Source organism: Pteropus alecto, unplaced genomic scaffold (assembly GCF_000325575.1).
Source record: "Pteropus alecto unplaced genomic scaffold, ASM32557v1 scaffold3, whole genome shotgun sequence".
NCBI lineage: Eukaryota > Metazoa > Chordata > Mammalia > Chiroptera > Pteropodidae > Pteropus > Pteropus alecto.
Window position 1 is genome coordinate 65,343,290 of NW_006442484.1, and position 15,846 is coordinate 65,359,135.

At 30.4% G+C, this 15,846-nt stretch overlaps 1 protein-coding gene across 11 annotated transcripts in view; it reads left to right on the top strand.

Moving 5' to 3' along the window:
• NBEAL1 (neurobeachin like 1) overlaps positions 1-10,361 on the top strand; it is a 129,123-nt gene extending 118,762 nt beyond the window's left edge. For all 11 annotated transcript variants that reach the window (XM_025039263.1, XM_015596596.2, XM_015596597.2 and 8 more), the window contains 2 exons: positions 1,040-1,175; positions 4,084-10,361. In XM_025039263.1, the coding sequence (XP_024895031.1) occupies positions 1,040-1,175; positions 4,084-4,185 (238 nt within the window). In that variant the 3' untranslated portion in view covers positions 4,186-10,361. The remainder of the gene's footprint in view (positions 1-1,039; positions 1,176-4,083) is intronic.
• The last annotated feature ends 5,485 nt before the right edge of the window (positions 10,362-15,846 follow it).

A 15,846-nucleotide genomic window follows, 5' to 3' on the forward strand; every position in this document is an offset into this window, starting at 1 on the left:
CACCTAAGGCTCGAAGGCAAGATAAAGAGCTTCCCAGACAAAAATAAGCTAAAGGAATTTATCAACACCAAGCCAGTATTACAGGAAATATTGCAGGGACTTCTTTAAGAAGAAAAACCATGTATCAAAAACAGGAATAAAGAATGGTAATAACTACATTCCAATCAGCAAGTACCTCAAATGGAAAAGAATTAAGTGCTCCAACCAAAAGATAGAGTGGCTGAATGGATAAGAAAACAAGACCACTGCACATGCTACCTATAGGAGACTCACTTCAGATTAAAACAGACACACACAGATGAAAAGGAAGGGATGGAAAAAGATATTACCTTGATAGACCTAGAAGATATTGCACTGAATGAAATTAGTCAGATAGAGAAAGACAAATATCACATGATTTCATGTACATGTGGAATCTAAAGAACAAAATCAACAACGACAACAGAAATAGGAATAAACTCATAGATACAGAGAATATTTTGAGGGCTACTAGATCGGGGAGGGGTTTAGGGAGGCATGGCGGAAAAAGGCAAAGAGATTAAGAAGTACAAATGGATAGTTACAAAATAGACATAGAGATATAAAGTATAGCATAAGGAAAATAGTTAACAAAGTTGTAATATGTAAGGGGGAAGCGGGGTACTAGATTTAGCGGGGTGATCACTTTGTGAGTTATATAGATCTCTAATCACTACAACTGAAATGAATATATAATTGAAAAAAACCCATTGATTAGTACAATGTAAATACAAGCAACTAATTATCTATAATATTTCAATAAAGCCAGAAAAAAGTCATTTAGCAAGAGCTCATATATATGGCTAGAAGAAAAACAGATGTTGCTATTCAGTATATTAAGTAATACTATAAATATGGGCCCTTGTGTGAGGCACTCAGCCTTTCTGAACTTAAATCCCACCATTTGTAAAATTAGAATGTAGAACTACATTATCATTAAGTTAATTCTACAAATTAATTCTACGAATCTATTATATATCCATGTGATAATATGTGTGTTTTTTTTTTAATTTCTCTCTAGTTTGAATCTCAGCATCACTCCATTAGCTATGCGATTGCCTATCCACTGTGTTTGTGTAACCAAAGAATACAGCCATATCCTTGTAGGATTAGAAGACGGCAAATTGATTATAGTGGGCGTTGGCAAGCCAGCTGAGGTAAAACCTAGTCACAATTTTCATTTCCCATATTGGGGAGGATTCCTTTGGTTCTTCTTTGTTCCAACTGAATAAGAATTATCTATGATGGATAAATAAATTTGATTTTTTAAAGGGCAATAAATAAAAAGGGGATTAAAGTTAGTATTCAAGAATGATGTTTATATTATAGTATAATTTAAAGCACACATTTGGCTGTTTCCATCTACATAGAAAGTTCTTTTAGTCTCTCTTTGCAAGTGTAGAGTCAAGACCACTTCTTGTATTTTTAGTACATAAAAGCTTTAAAATAAAATGAAATATAGACTCGAACAATACAACTACTTACATTTTTTTAATATTAGAAATATTTCAAATTGGAAATACGTCAAATGTCTGTCAACAGGAAAATAAATAAATTTGGCATAATTGTATAATGGAATACTTCCCAATAATAAAAGGAACAAACTATTGAAAGGTAACAACATAAATTTTAAAAATTATTATGCTGAGTGAAAGAAGGCAGACATAAAACAGCACATGCTGAATGATTCCATTTATATGAAGTTCAAGAACATGTAATACTAATCTGTATAAAACTAATTAACTTTAATTTCAACAAATACTCCGCATGACTGTATGTCAGTTGTCCTTTTGTAAAAGCATCATTTTTTTACCTGAAACTACAAATATATTTTTGCTTGAAACTACATATATCTCCCATATAATATGGCAACTCTCAACGAATTTTCTATAGTTACTAAATTTATTTTCCAATAGTTTTATCAATTCCTGAATATCCAAATATCATAAATCTAACCACCGTTCTTAAGAAAACTTAGTGGCTATACTCCAAGTAATTGGGTCATTCTTCTAAAAAATTTATTGTTAAATAGCATCAAATTAAGCATTATTAATTTTTATTGACACCATTAGTCTTTTCTGGGAAATCTAAAGTATGACATCTGTAGGAGTTCTTTCAAGAGAAGACATTGCTGAATAACACTGTCAGTGATTATAATAAATCTATCACAGATCATAGGAAACTATTTCATAAATGTTTTAAGATTTCATTAGTAATTCTCTTTTCCAGGATATTATTTAAACAAGAGAGGTCATATTAAATTAAACAATATTTATTTTCAGATTTAACAGTCTTTATGTTGGTATCTCACTTATATTTAAAACATTTTAGGATTTTTCTATTCAACAGTAAATTAATTCCCAAATAAATAGTGCCTTGCAGTCTTTTGCTAATGGAGATTACTTAAGAACTCTACTCAGACTTTACTCTTGGAGTATGCTTCACTTTCTGTGATTTAGTCAAGTGCCTTTTAAATTTGCCTGCCCTCCCTTCACTTTAATTTCTCAGCTTCTGATTGTACTGAATTTTTAAAAATGAAATGACCATACATGCACATATTTTCTTTTAAAAATTGGGAAAAAAACAACTAAGCTGCTTCATTTCATAGGCCTAAATCAATGTTATGTTATATTTACCAAATAAGTTTTTGTCCTCATTGAAAGATTTATGTAGTCTACAACACATAAAATCTGAATTGTGCATAGATTTTAAATAAAAGTATTTTTTATCTATTTTACAGTTTTAGATATATCAGCCAACTATCAGATCTACCTTAGTAAATAATCTAATTGAATACTTTGAATCTTACACAATTAAAATATAATTATATATGATCGTAGGAATTAAATAGATCAATAGTTAAAATGTTTCTATTTTAAGATCTATTTTTGTCTAAAAGATCAAAATCTTGATTGTATATTTTTAAAACATGTATGTATCAGTTTTATATTATACTGTCAGTATGACATTCATATTTATAAGTCAGATGGTAAAGTGATATAGATTAATGGAAACATGTTTCTGGAAATGAAAATGCAAAACAAGCATGCCACAGTGTTTTGTATGAGGCTCATCTTTTATTGCTCCAATAAATATACCCTAGAAAAGTAACCATTAAAAAAGGATGACAGACAAATCACCATTTAAAAGTAGATTGACTTGGGAAAGTAATTCCAACAAATTATATAGTTAGATTGAGAAATGTTTCCTGCATGGGTTTCCTTTCCCCTTACTTAGAAGTGTAAGTATACTTTTAGACATTTCTTCACTGATTTAATTACTATCCAGTTCATAATTGTTATATGCAGAGAAGTGTGCTAGACAGTACAATTTTTTTTTTTTTTGGTGACTTAAAGAATAGAAATTGTCTCATGGTTTTAGAGGTTAGAAATCGGAAATCAAGGTGTTGGCACGGCCGTGCTCACTCTAAAGGGGCCAGGAGCCTAGGACAGGATCTCTTTCAGTCTTCCAGCCCTCTGTCCTCACTTCTGGTTAGACAGTACAGATTGAACGGTGGGCAAATGTGATTCTGGCCTTCAAAGAGCTTATGCTATTCTTGTTTTCTAAATTCTTATCATTCTATTGTTAAATATTATTTTTTGAACTTTTTTATATCAAATATTTAAAAATTCACTTATTTTCATCCAAACATTATTTTACTTGCTTCTTACCCTTGTGATTGACATTGATAGTACTGCAAACTGGAGGAGAAAATCCCCAAACCTATGTGTCATGTTAGCTAAATTAAATATAATATGAAAATATTATTTAAATGAAGTGAAATATATCTTTGTTAATATATAAAATAAGGGAGTCTTTGACATAACTGGGACATTTAATTTAAAATTTGCATATTGGCATTAGACCATTCTCAACTGAAAGACAGCCATTGTAGAGAAGCCTTTCTTTAATTATTATTAACCAAGAATCATTAAAATGTTATTGATTCTGCTAACTGAACTTATTTTTCTGCATTCTACAAAATTAATGTCTTTATCAATTTTACTTACTCCTTTTTTTTCTTAATAACAATTATTCTTCACCTCTCTGGATTATTTTAAACAGATGCGTTCAGGTCAGCTTTCTCGAAAATTGTGGGGATCTAGCAAGCGGCTCAGCCAGATTTCATCTGGAGAAACTGAATACAATACTCAAGATTCCAAGTGATAGTTATGTCCATCTACTGTCATGGGTAATTGAAACTTGATTTATTGCTTCGTCACTTTAACCACATCTCTCAACTCTTCGAAATGTTTCAGTGCTTTTATTCTTGAAAATCATTTTGGGATTACCAAAACTGGGTATGTTGTGTGTATAAAAATGCAGGTTATATTTATTATTCACTTTAAAAATTTCAAGTTAACATTATTAAATCTAATCTTATTAACTAATTCTTGGCTTACACTAAGATGGATTTGAGAAAATACATTTCATTAGATTTAGTGGTCCATTCCTAATGATCATTAGTTCCATTTTTAAAAACAAACCTCTGAAAATGAAGTTAGATTCAATATGCTTATTATTCTAAAAAGCAATATTTAAGGTATTTCTAATACAAATACAGATGATAAGACGATTGAGAGACATGGCTTTTAATACATTCTTTAGTTAATAATTTGTCTATTTACTGACCATCATATTTAAAAATACATAAATTTGTGTAACTCCTGATTGGAGGTAATATTTTAATGGTATCTGTTGCATACTTGGATTTTCAAAACTCAGTATAAATTCCAGGTTTTCATGATACGTTGAAAATAAGACTATTGAAACTGGTATATTGGCTCATTCCACTACTACTTAGCACATTACTAATGAGAATTTATTGAAATGTATTATAGAGAAATGAGATATATTTTGCAGATGTATTTCATTAGTGGTGTAATTAAAGAAAAATGCTGATTATGATTTTGTCATTTGGGCCCTTTAAGTAGCATTTACAGCACAATGTATATCTGCAAAATTAGAAATTTCTTAACTTTTTCTTTACTAATCAAATACTATGTTTTCCCCTGATAATTAGAAGACTTAGCAATGATACCCAAATATGCTACATTTTTACGTAGGACTTCCATGTGATTGATGAATGAATTGAAAAGATATGTATAACTTAAACTAGTCATTTAGATATAGTAATTTTAAAAAATATATATTTCTGTTTCATGTTATATATAACTTTTACAGTTATAATTATTTCATTATACATAGCTAAATGTTACATTATGCTTTACTATTCAAGATTTTATAGTAAAAAGGCTGATAGATGTATTTTGGAATTAAAAAAGATTGTTAAACATAGTGCTTTTATAAAGTCATCTTTTGAGATAGATCAGAGAGCTTTTACAATTATAAGTGTCCTTAATCTGAGAGTCCATGGGTTTGGGGGAATTTATGAATCCCCTGAAACTGTGTAAAAATTTTGTGTGTTAACTGCAGTTTTTCAGTACTGAATACTTGAGTGGCTTTCTTAAAGGAGTCTGTGATCAGAAAAAAAAAAAAACTTCACACTAATAGCTTCTTAAAATAATAATATTCTTTTTCATTTCATAAATCATAGATTTCCTTACATCTAATTGAATCTTTGAGAATTTTTCCCTTTGTAGTTCTTATCTCCTGTTGCCCACAATACCTAGTACCTTTTTCTTTATAACTCTATGAGTGAGTGAAAAATTTATAAGTAAAGGATTCTGTTTAGGGAAGCTTTTTGAATAGATCTGATCTATTGGAGTCAGGACTAATAAAATATCATATTCATCTGCTTTTGTTTCTTAACACTGGTGATGATGGAAATAAAAATCTCAGCATCCTGGTGATGAGAGATTTATATTAAGATGATGATTTTACTTTCTAGAAAAGGAGGTTAAAGTATGAAAACTTATAATATCTGTGCTCACTTAGAGAGTAAAGAAGCTTTATAAGATTTTTTTCAGCTCTTCCCAATCAGCATTCTGTCATTACTTAGATAAAATTGAAGGAGAGAAAATAGATCATGACATGAAAATTAGGAAGTATATGAAAATGAAACTTGGCCAGTTGGTTTAAAATCTTTTAAGTTTGTGAAGCTCATGTCAGCTATGAGTAAGTTTCTATCAATTTTCTTTAGGTCTCAGTGCTATTTTTAGATTACATCCTTTCGTAGGAGAGAAAATGCCAAGTATTCATTAGTCATTAGCAAGGAACATCAATGAGGCTTCTTTTTTTTTTTTTCCCCTCAAATGTAAAGCACATAAAAATTCCCCTTCAAAGAACTGGTATTGAAAATCAATTTTATACCTCTGAAGGAATAAGTGTGTCCTCATAATTAATTAGAATTTAGATATGAAATTTAAATCTTAACCTAAGATTTTTTGTATTTTGCTTAAATAAGAATAAGCAGAGAAAATTGTTAATTTGAATACCAGATTTTTATTTAATGATAGACTCATGGCCTTTGCTTTTAAGAATATTTTATGTTATTATTACTAAAGAAATCAATAATGGAAATCTTTTAATTGAATTTAAAGAGGTTAGCTCCTTTTATATTATATTTATAAAATGAGTAGCATTGTCTTTATCACCTTTCCAATGAAAAGATGCAAGTGCACGGACTATATTAAATAAAAATATATAAATATTAAAGGACATAATATGGTGAGTGTGTGTGTGTTTGTGTGTGTGTGTGTGAAGGTTCATCTCTTCAAATACATCACCAAACTTGTCTTCCGTATGTAAGTTCTTAAACCTGTCTTTACGGTATAGTTTTTGACTGATATAAAAAATGAAATATATTCTTTTTCTTTTCTAAATCTAATCTATTGTTTTCTTTTATCATCCAGACACATAACTTGTTCTAATTACTGTTTCTCTCATCAACTAAAACTGTTCTCTCCCAGTGAATGACCAGTCTTAAACATTTTTATCACTCTCAACAAATATCCATTCTCAATATTCTTTTTACCTAATTCATTTCTTTATATACTGGACATTTGATTTGTTTTAAGCTTGACCCTATGCAGAACATTGTTGTGGAGAGTTTTCCTGCATCAAAGTCCTGGTGGTACTTTTTATTCATGACATTAAGCATCAGCAGTATATTGTATCAGTCATCCCGTTATCGTTTCAGCATTAGTGAAACATCGGCCACACCCTTACTTCTTTAATTTGAATCTAGCATTTTCTAGGCTAGTGTTTCTTAATTGAAATTGCAGATCAGAATTGTCCATGAAATTTTAGAAATACACAGAAGTCTAGGCACTATTCTGGACTTTCTGAATCTCTTTACTTCATATTCTTGGTACAAAATAAATTGTGTATCAAGATTATTATATTAAATCTTAAAATAGTTTACTCTATAGAAATTATATCTATTCATTTTTATAAATCAGATCTATATTCACAGATTTATTTGAAAGTAGTTTTGATCATTAATTTCGGAGACATTTTATTGAAAATTTGATTGGCTTCTTATCTTTGTATTTCACGCCATAGTAACAACCAAATTTCCTTTTCAGTTGCGTTATTATAAACCCTCTTCAGACCTTTCATGCTTGAAAATTATAACTAATAGTTACTTTCAAAAAAGTGTTTGCTTTTATTAGTTCCTAGTGACTATCAGTGAATATTTGTATATTTGAATTAGGTAACATTTTTAAGTATTAATAAAAAGCATGAATAACAAAATGCTTGATTAAAAAATAGAATTGGATATTTTGTAACCTTAAAGCTAGTAATCAATAGAATTTTCCTCATTAAAAAGCATTGGATAGTCTATGGCCTGCTACCCTGAACTACCCAGCCCAATCCTGTCTGATCTTGGAAGCTAAGCAGGGTCGGGCCTGGTAGGACTTGGATGGGAGACCACCTAGGAAGACTAGGTGCTGTAGGTGTAAAAAAAATAAAAAAAATAAGAGATCGTAAACTTGACAAGGTCCTTGCAATCTGTGAGGTCAACCAAGGGTTGCCTCACCTAAAAAAAAACAAAAACAAAAAATTGGATAAATTTCTTCCACTTTTGATGACTTTTGTAGGTATAGTCTGTGTATGGAAATAATCTTTAATTTCTCTATAAAAAATCCTAGTATTACAGAAAATAAAGCATTAATATTTAAGATATTTAGGTCTGTGTTAGAAATAATTCATTTTTTTTTTACATTGAAAATATAAGGCAATCCTAGATTATAGGAGTTAATTGTTTTTCTTCAGAATAAGAACCTTGTGTAAAAGTGGCTGTATATCAGATACTTTTCTGGCACATTGTAGTAATTCTTCGGATACATCTTCTTAGATTATCTCACTGACATCTGTCACATGTGGATGATTTCTAAACACATTGCAGGATTTGGACCTACAAACCTAATGGCTGTAGTGAAAAAAGATATAACTGTATTTACTTTTGTATTAATGCCTATAATCCTATGAATTGAAAGTCAAAGGAAAAGAATGAGTAGAAAGTCACTAACTCAACATTTGTTTTCTGTGGTATAGTTTTAATACGTTTCCTTGGAAACTTATTTGGCAAAAATTATCATAATAACAAAACAACTCAATTTTGTCACTGAAAGAATTACTCATTTATTTTTCAAAGTTGACTGTTAGTGGAGTTTTGGGTGTGTGTGTTTGTGTGTGTCTGTGTTTTCACTTATAATATGGCTATCTCATTATTTAAAATTTATAACTGTTTTTGAGTGTACAAAATGATTAGCTATTTGTAATACTATTATAATAATAGTATTGTAATTTGAGAATAAGAAAAATTAGGATTTAGGTGAGATTGAAAAATAAAATTATATTTTATTGATTAAAATAGAAACTTTAAAAAAAGAAGCCTTATTCCAATTAGATCTTTTAAAATTTTATTTTGGTAATAATATATTTCAACATGATTAAAACTAAAGGTTCTCTGGTCGCCACTGTACTAACTAGTTAATGTTATAATGCTGTTTTTGATGTTCCTTCTCTTGGAAACATTTTCCTGTCTTATATGTGCAATGTGGTTTAAGATTTAGTGGGCTCAACCTGCAAGTTCAACAGATACTCCTCATGCATTTTGAAGGAAAGAAACTTATCTGCGATAAACATTATTATTTTGCTCTTCAAAATGCTAAAATTATATTAATCGATAAACAGTTTAGAAAGTGGTTCTGGTAAGGAGATTATCAGTTGCCAGACTTAACTAAAGAATTTCAACCTCTTGGTTTCTTATATTGGGATTAAAGTGAATAATTTTATTTATTCCTTTGAGATGTTGATTTTTGTAGATAACTTTCAAATTATTTAATTAAAATAATTTATACTTCTTCCAAAATTATGGCATATTACAGTAGATCTTACTATTAAAAACCTTTTACATTTTAGACTTTTTTTCTTACTGTTTTTTATTGCTCTCTGATTTGTAAGTACAATAACCAAATTTTTTTTGTGGCTAGTGTTTATTTTGTAGTTAGTTTTACGTAAGAAAAATTGTTAGAAAACTATGGCTGGTCTGTTCTCTTCCTAACAGGTATGACTTTCCTCTCCCCAACTATTTGCTTTTAAAGACTTGGAGGAAAAAAAATGCAAGAAGGAATCAGGTCTAGCCAGTCATTTTCTATGAAATGCATTGCTATAGAAGTGAATCCATTAAGACAGAAAAATATCAAATGATTTGTCTCTTATGTTAGTTTTTCTAGGACCCAGATTAAATAGGAGCATTTCAGTGTTAACACAGAGGGTGACAGTAATTTGAATGCATGTGTGTGTGTGTGCGTGTGTGTGTGTATGTACACAGTCAATTTAGAGGATAGCTGAAAATTCAGAATTACATGTTAAAAAATTTGCAAATTGTGCTTATACTTAAATATTTAATTCAAAAAGTTATGTAGTTATCATAAACGTTCCTTCTTCAATACTGGAAGTGACCATGAAAAAGAATATTAAGCCTTATTTATATCTAATTATTGACTGCAAACTGACGCAGTGAATATTTGTATGCCAAAAAGGTTTTAAAGTTGGGAGTTTTAGACTCAATAAAGATGTGTAAATAATTTTGATTAGTGTCCTCATTATAATGAAGTTACTATTTGGTGCAATACATTCTTCTCTTCCTCATCCTTTTAAAATTAAATGTATAAGATATATGTTTTGTTTTGTTTTGTTACATTGAATTCTGTTTTAAAATTTTTCCAATGTGTGTATATGAGCTAATGTTTGATTTTTTTCTGTATAGCATGATTGAAGATAATTGAAAAATTTGCACTTTTTTTAGTCCTTTGGAAATTTGTATTCTAATGGTTTTTAAAAATGTACATTTATTTTGTACATGATAAATTAGCTTTGTACATGGAAATGGGTTTGAGTCAAATTAAAAAGTGATGTTACTTTCTTCAGCTGACTTGTAATTCTCTATTCATATATTCTTATTACATCTTAACCTCGGCTAAGTTATTTGAGTAGGCAAGGAATTGAATACAGTATTTGTTAGGCAGCAAATTGATCACTGCTTCTTTCTCATATGAGCAGAAATTCTTTTGTAGTCCTATGTGCATAAGATAAATGTTATGTTAATTGACCAGTTTTTGTCACATGTAACAGCAGATAATAAGCCGTTCATTTTAAAGCCACCTCAGAAACATGGTTACATTTTTTTCCCCCAGGAAATGATCATAAGCCAGAAATCTCCATTTGTAGTTAAACCATATATTAGTTTTTTTTAACTTTTATTTCCTTTCATAATTAAAATCTTTTAATCATCAAGTTTTGACAGTCTAAATGTTAACCTAATTCTTCTGTTTTTGTTAATGTTTATAGAACCTAATCTATAACAAGACAGAACCTAAGCTCTGTATAAGGTCCTTGCTAGTACTTTTGTCTCTAGATCCAGAATAACAGAACAGAAATGAACATTAACCTCTTTCTAGCCTAGCACCATGTATGAAGTATTTTACACTTTAATTGAGGACACTTTGCTAAATTGGAAAACTTCCTGCATTCATTCATCTGATGAAATTGCTCAGTCACAGGAGAATCCAGGCCAGGTCAGTTCAGGCTTAATTAAGACTGCCTTGCTTTTGTGAAATAAGTTTGTAACACAATACCAAGCATTAAATAAATGTATTTTTTTACGCAGTAATACTGGGGTTTATATTTTTTCACCTTATATCATTCTTTTAATGAGAATCTTAGATTAAATTATTTTTTAAAACTTTGTTAAATTTCTTTTACTAATTTTTAACTGTTTTCACTATTGAACTCAGAATGATTTTGACAGCCTGTTCAATTCTTGCAAAACTCTTTACTTCTACATAGTGTTTGGTGCATTTTCTGAAGTTGAATCCATTCAATTGTAACTTTGCCGAGTTTAGAAGGGTTAGGGTAAGGCTATGGAAAAATTGTGAATTTCCATAATTCATGCTCTAGTGATATAAAATTCTTTTTAAAAGTAGCTGCCCTCTTACATTATTCAACTTCAATTTATAGCCCAAATCCTTTAACAAATCATGAATTTTCAGAAGAAAATACTTTACCAAGTCATTCATATGCATATGGTAAGATGCTTAAAGAGAAAGTGAAGATGGATTTAATTCAGTCTAGAACAACAATATTTTCAGAATCTTATTTAATATTTTTTTGTCAGGATACTTTCAAGAAACATCACAGAGGCATTTACAGATCGGAAAGGACATGAGAACTTACTTACCTGAATACTTGAATACAGTGTCGAAGAGGTCGAAAAAGAACATTGACAGCCTAAAAACAATGTTCATTAAATTTTACATCTGAGAGGGAATATGTAGATCATCTGGAACTTTTATTTGAGGTATAACAGTTTGAGGAACTTTTATTCGAGAAAATAATCTATATTTATTTAAAACTGAAAATCATTTTAATATGAACAGTTGTATTATATGTAAATACTCTGATTTTCCCATATCAATTAAATGAATAGTGATTATATTAATAATATTATTAATTAGAGCCATAGTCATGCACAGAGATTTATGCAGGTGCAGACTTTCTCAAGATGGTATTACCTTGATGAATTTGTCATGGTTCAGGATCTGGCCCCACAGTATCCTAAAGATAAGCTTGTGATTAGCACAAGTTCATAAGAGAGTGACATAAATAAATTATAATGTAAATGTACTAATTCATAATACAGTATATTAATTTCCAGTACTCATTTCTGAGGACAACCTTTCTTTCATTTCTTACAGTTGCCTTATATACCATCAACAGATCTTAGAATACTAATGTCACCACTATTTTTTAAATATATTGAAACAACAGAAAATTTAATAAAAATTTTGATCTATGGTCAATAGTATTGAGCGAGATTTTGAGATATTGCCACATATCTCTAATAGAATGTGGTATAGTGGAAAGGTCATGTATGTGGCTTCAAGTTACGTTTCTACCATCCATTGGCTCTACAACTTTGAATAAGACACCTGAGATATCTGGTTCCAGTTATTTCATCTGTAAAATAGCAATGTTAATGTTGGCTTAGGGATCAAATGAAATAATGTTAAAGGATCAGCAGTGAAAAATATAGCATTGTAATAAATAATTTGTTTCACATTAATGAAAGTAGGACAATTGGAATATCATTGATTGTAGGAAATCCAGATTGTTAGCTATGTATGTTTAAATATTGGGTAGCAAGTGTGGAGTTCCTTCATAAAAATGCACTGAAAGGTTAATAATAAATTATAAATTATTAAATGGGGACTATACAATATATAGCATGTTAAGCAACACAGATTTTAAAATTAAGGGACTAATCTCATTCAAGGAGCTTAGTGCTTAGATTATCTTTCACAAAAGTGAAATCTATACTTCCCTGGCAAGAAATAATCTTTTATTTTTATTTTTAATTTTTAATTTTTTACATTTTAATCAATTTAATTCCGCAATCTTCTACCCATATTTTTCTTTTTTATATTAAATTTATTGGAGTGACATTGGTTATTAAAATTATGTAGGTTACAAGTATGTAATTCAGTAATATATCATATGTATATTGCATTGTGTGCTCACCACCCAACATTAAATTTCCTTCTGTCACCATACATTTGACCCCCTTTACCCTGTCTGTCTCCCCATTCCCTCTTCCCTCGGGTAACCACTAAACTGTTTTTTGTGTCCATGAGTCTGTTGCTTTTGGTTTTATATCCCACATATAAGTGAAATCCATATGACTCAACTTTTTCTGACTTATTTCGCTTAGCATGATAATCTCAAGATTATCATGTTGTCACAGTATTTCATCTTTTCTTACGGCTGAGTAATATTCCATTGTATATATGTACCACATCTTTATCCAATCATCTATTGAGGGGTACTTCAGTTGTTTCCATATCTTGGTCACCATGAATTATGCTGCTATGAACACCGTGGTGCATATATCTTTTAAAAATATTATTGGCGTGACATTAGTTAATAAGGGGAACATATGTCTTTACAGATAAATGTTTTCAAATTTTGGGGGTTGATACCCAGAAGAGGTATTGCTGGGTCATATGGTAATTTTATTCTTAATTTTTTGAGGAGCCTCCATACTGTTTTCAGTAGTGGCTGTACCAGTTTACATTCCCACCAGCAGTGTATAAGTTTCCTTTTTTAAGAGAGGCAAAATAAGTTTCTTTATAGTGAATAGATGATATCCAAAATCTAATTATCTTTACTATGAAGTATTTAACTGATAGATGATGTTGATCATAACATCAGATACCTCATTGGCTTCCTTTAGGGTACGTCATTGCATTTAACAGTGATTTCGTACATTCCTGTTGCTGCTGTACATTACCACAAATTTAATGACTAAAAACAACATAAATTTACAATCTGGAGGTCAGAATTTTGAAATCAGTTTTACTGGGCTAAAATCAAGGTGTCAACAAGGCTGATTTCTTCTGGAGGCTTGGGGGGCGCGGGTGCGGAATCCATTTCCGTATTTTTTTCAGCTTCTAGTGGTTGCCTGTGTTCCTTGGCTTATGGCCACTTACTCTATCTTCACAGCATATCACTTTAATCTCTGCTTCCATCATCCCACTGCTTTCTTTGCCTCTGACTCTTCCTATGTTCCTCTTATCAGGCCTATTGTGATTATATTGGGCCCACATGGATAATCCCAGTCTATCTCCTTATCTCGAGATCCTTAGCTTAATCACCTCTGCAAAGTTCATTTTACCATGTAAGGTAACATTCACAAATTCCAGGGATTAGGATGTGAACATATTTAGGTGCCATTATACACAATAATGAAAAACCAATAGTTCATATTAGGTATGTATTCTTTTCTCTTTTGCTGCCTAAACCAAATTATTCCCTTAAAAATGATGTAGCTAGTTTCATTTTGCAATTAGGGTTTACAACTCTTATGCAGTAAAATTATATGGAGGTTTGAAATGAGAATGTGTCATTTATGAAACATTCTGCTTTTAGCTAGTATGCCAGTTAAGTTAACCAGCATGAAACGGTGTTTGTTAAAGGAAAATGAGTTCTATTAACATCCAAAAAGAATTTAATTTGGAGTATTTTAAAAGATATTAAATATTTTACTTCTACATTTTTGGAACTTTAAATTCAACTAAATAAAATAATGATTGACTGGAAGCAGTCCTTACCACTTAACATTTGCCATAGTTGATTTTGTTTGCTTCATAGGTCTTTGAAAAGACTATATACTTTACGGTAAGGATAACAGATTGAATATAAGTACTATATTTAGTTTTGCTCCATATTAAAGTTCAGAACAACAGTGAAGACATAAACCTACAAGGATAGAGAAAATAGAGGAAATAAGCAATATAATTTTTGAAGTTGGAAAATTAATGAATGGTAAAGCAGATCCAAAATAGATGACTATAGGTTTACAGGGTACCTAAGGTAGTGATAGTTACCTATATCCGAATCTCTCTTCAATGTCCTCCAAAAAACCATGCTAATAAATAAGAACAAATAACCATGATTTCAAGATATCGATAAGACAGATAACACTGCAGACTTCAAGTTACTTAATAAAAAACAAATTCTAGCAGAGCTGTCTCAAGTTTTTATAGTAAGCCTTTGTGGAGAGCAAGGAGAGTCCAGAAAAATTTAGAGTAGGTGAATAGCAGACTTAAGATGAACTAAAAACCAAAAAGGACTTCCAGACAGAGAAAGCACATTTTAAGTGCAAAAATATTGAAAAGTTTGGGTGGATCAGAGTACTGTATACAAAAAAAAAACAAACAACATATGGACTTAGTGTGCAGCATTCGATGTGGCAGTCTCAGAAGGCATTGCTGCTTGAGAAGAGTAAAAATGCAGCCACTTTGGAGACTGGATGTGAAGGAGAAAAAAAAGAGTGGGGGAAATTTAGGACTCTGCAGGCAATAATAGACAAACAAAATTATTGAAAGGCATGTAATCCTACTCCTAACCCTCACCTCCCCCCAAAAGAAAAAAACTACAGCTCATTATCATGAACAAAGAAAAATCCTTAAGAGAATAGTAGTAGTATATCAATTCTAGCAATGGGTGAAAAGTATAATATATGACCATGCTTCATCCCATGAATTTAAGATTGGGTTAACATTTAAAAATCAATGTATGTAATTCACTGTATTATAACAAAGAAAATCCCTATCATCATCTTAATAGATACATGCAGATCAATTGAGTCAAAGTCGTCTGTTCAAGATAAATTCTCAGCAAACTAAAAATAGAAGGGAACTTTTTTAATGTAAAAAGGATATTTATGAAAAATCCATATCTACATAATATTTAATGGTAAAAGACTGAACTATTTCTTCCTAAAATCAGGAACAAGGCAAGAATATTTACTCTCACTACTAGCATTCAAATTGTACTGTAGGCCCTAGCTAGTGC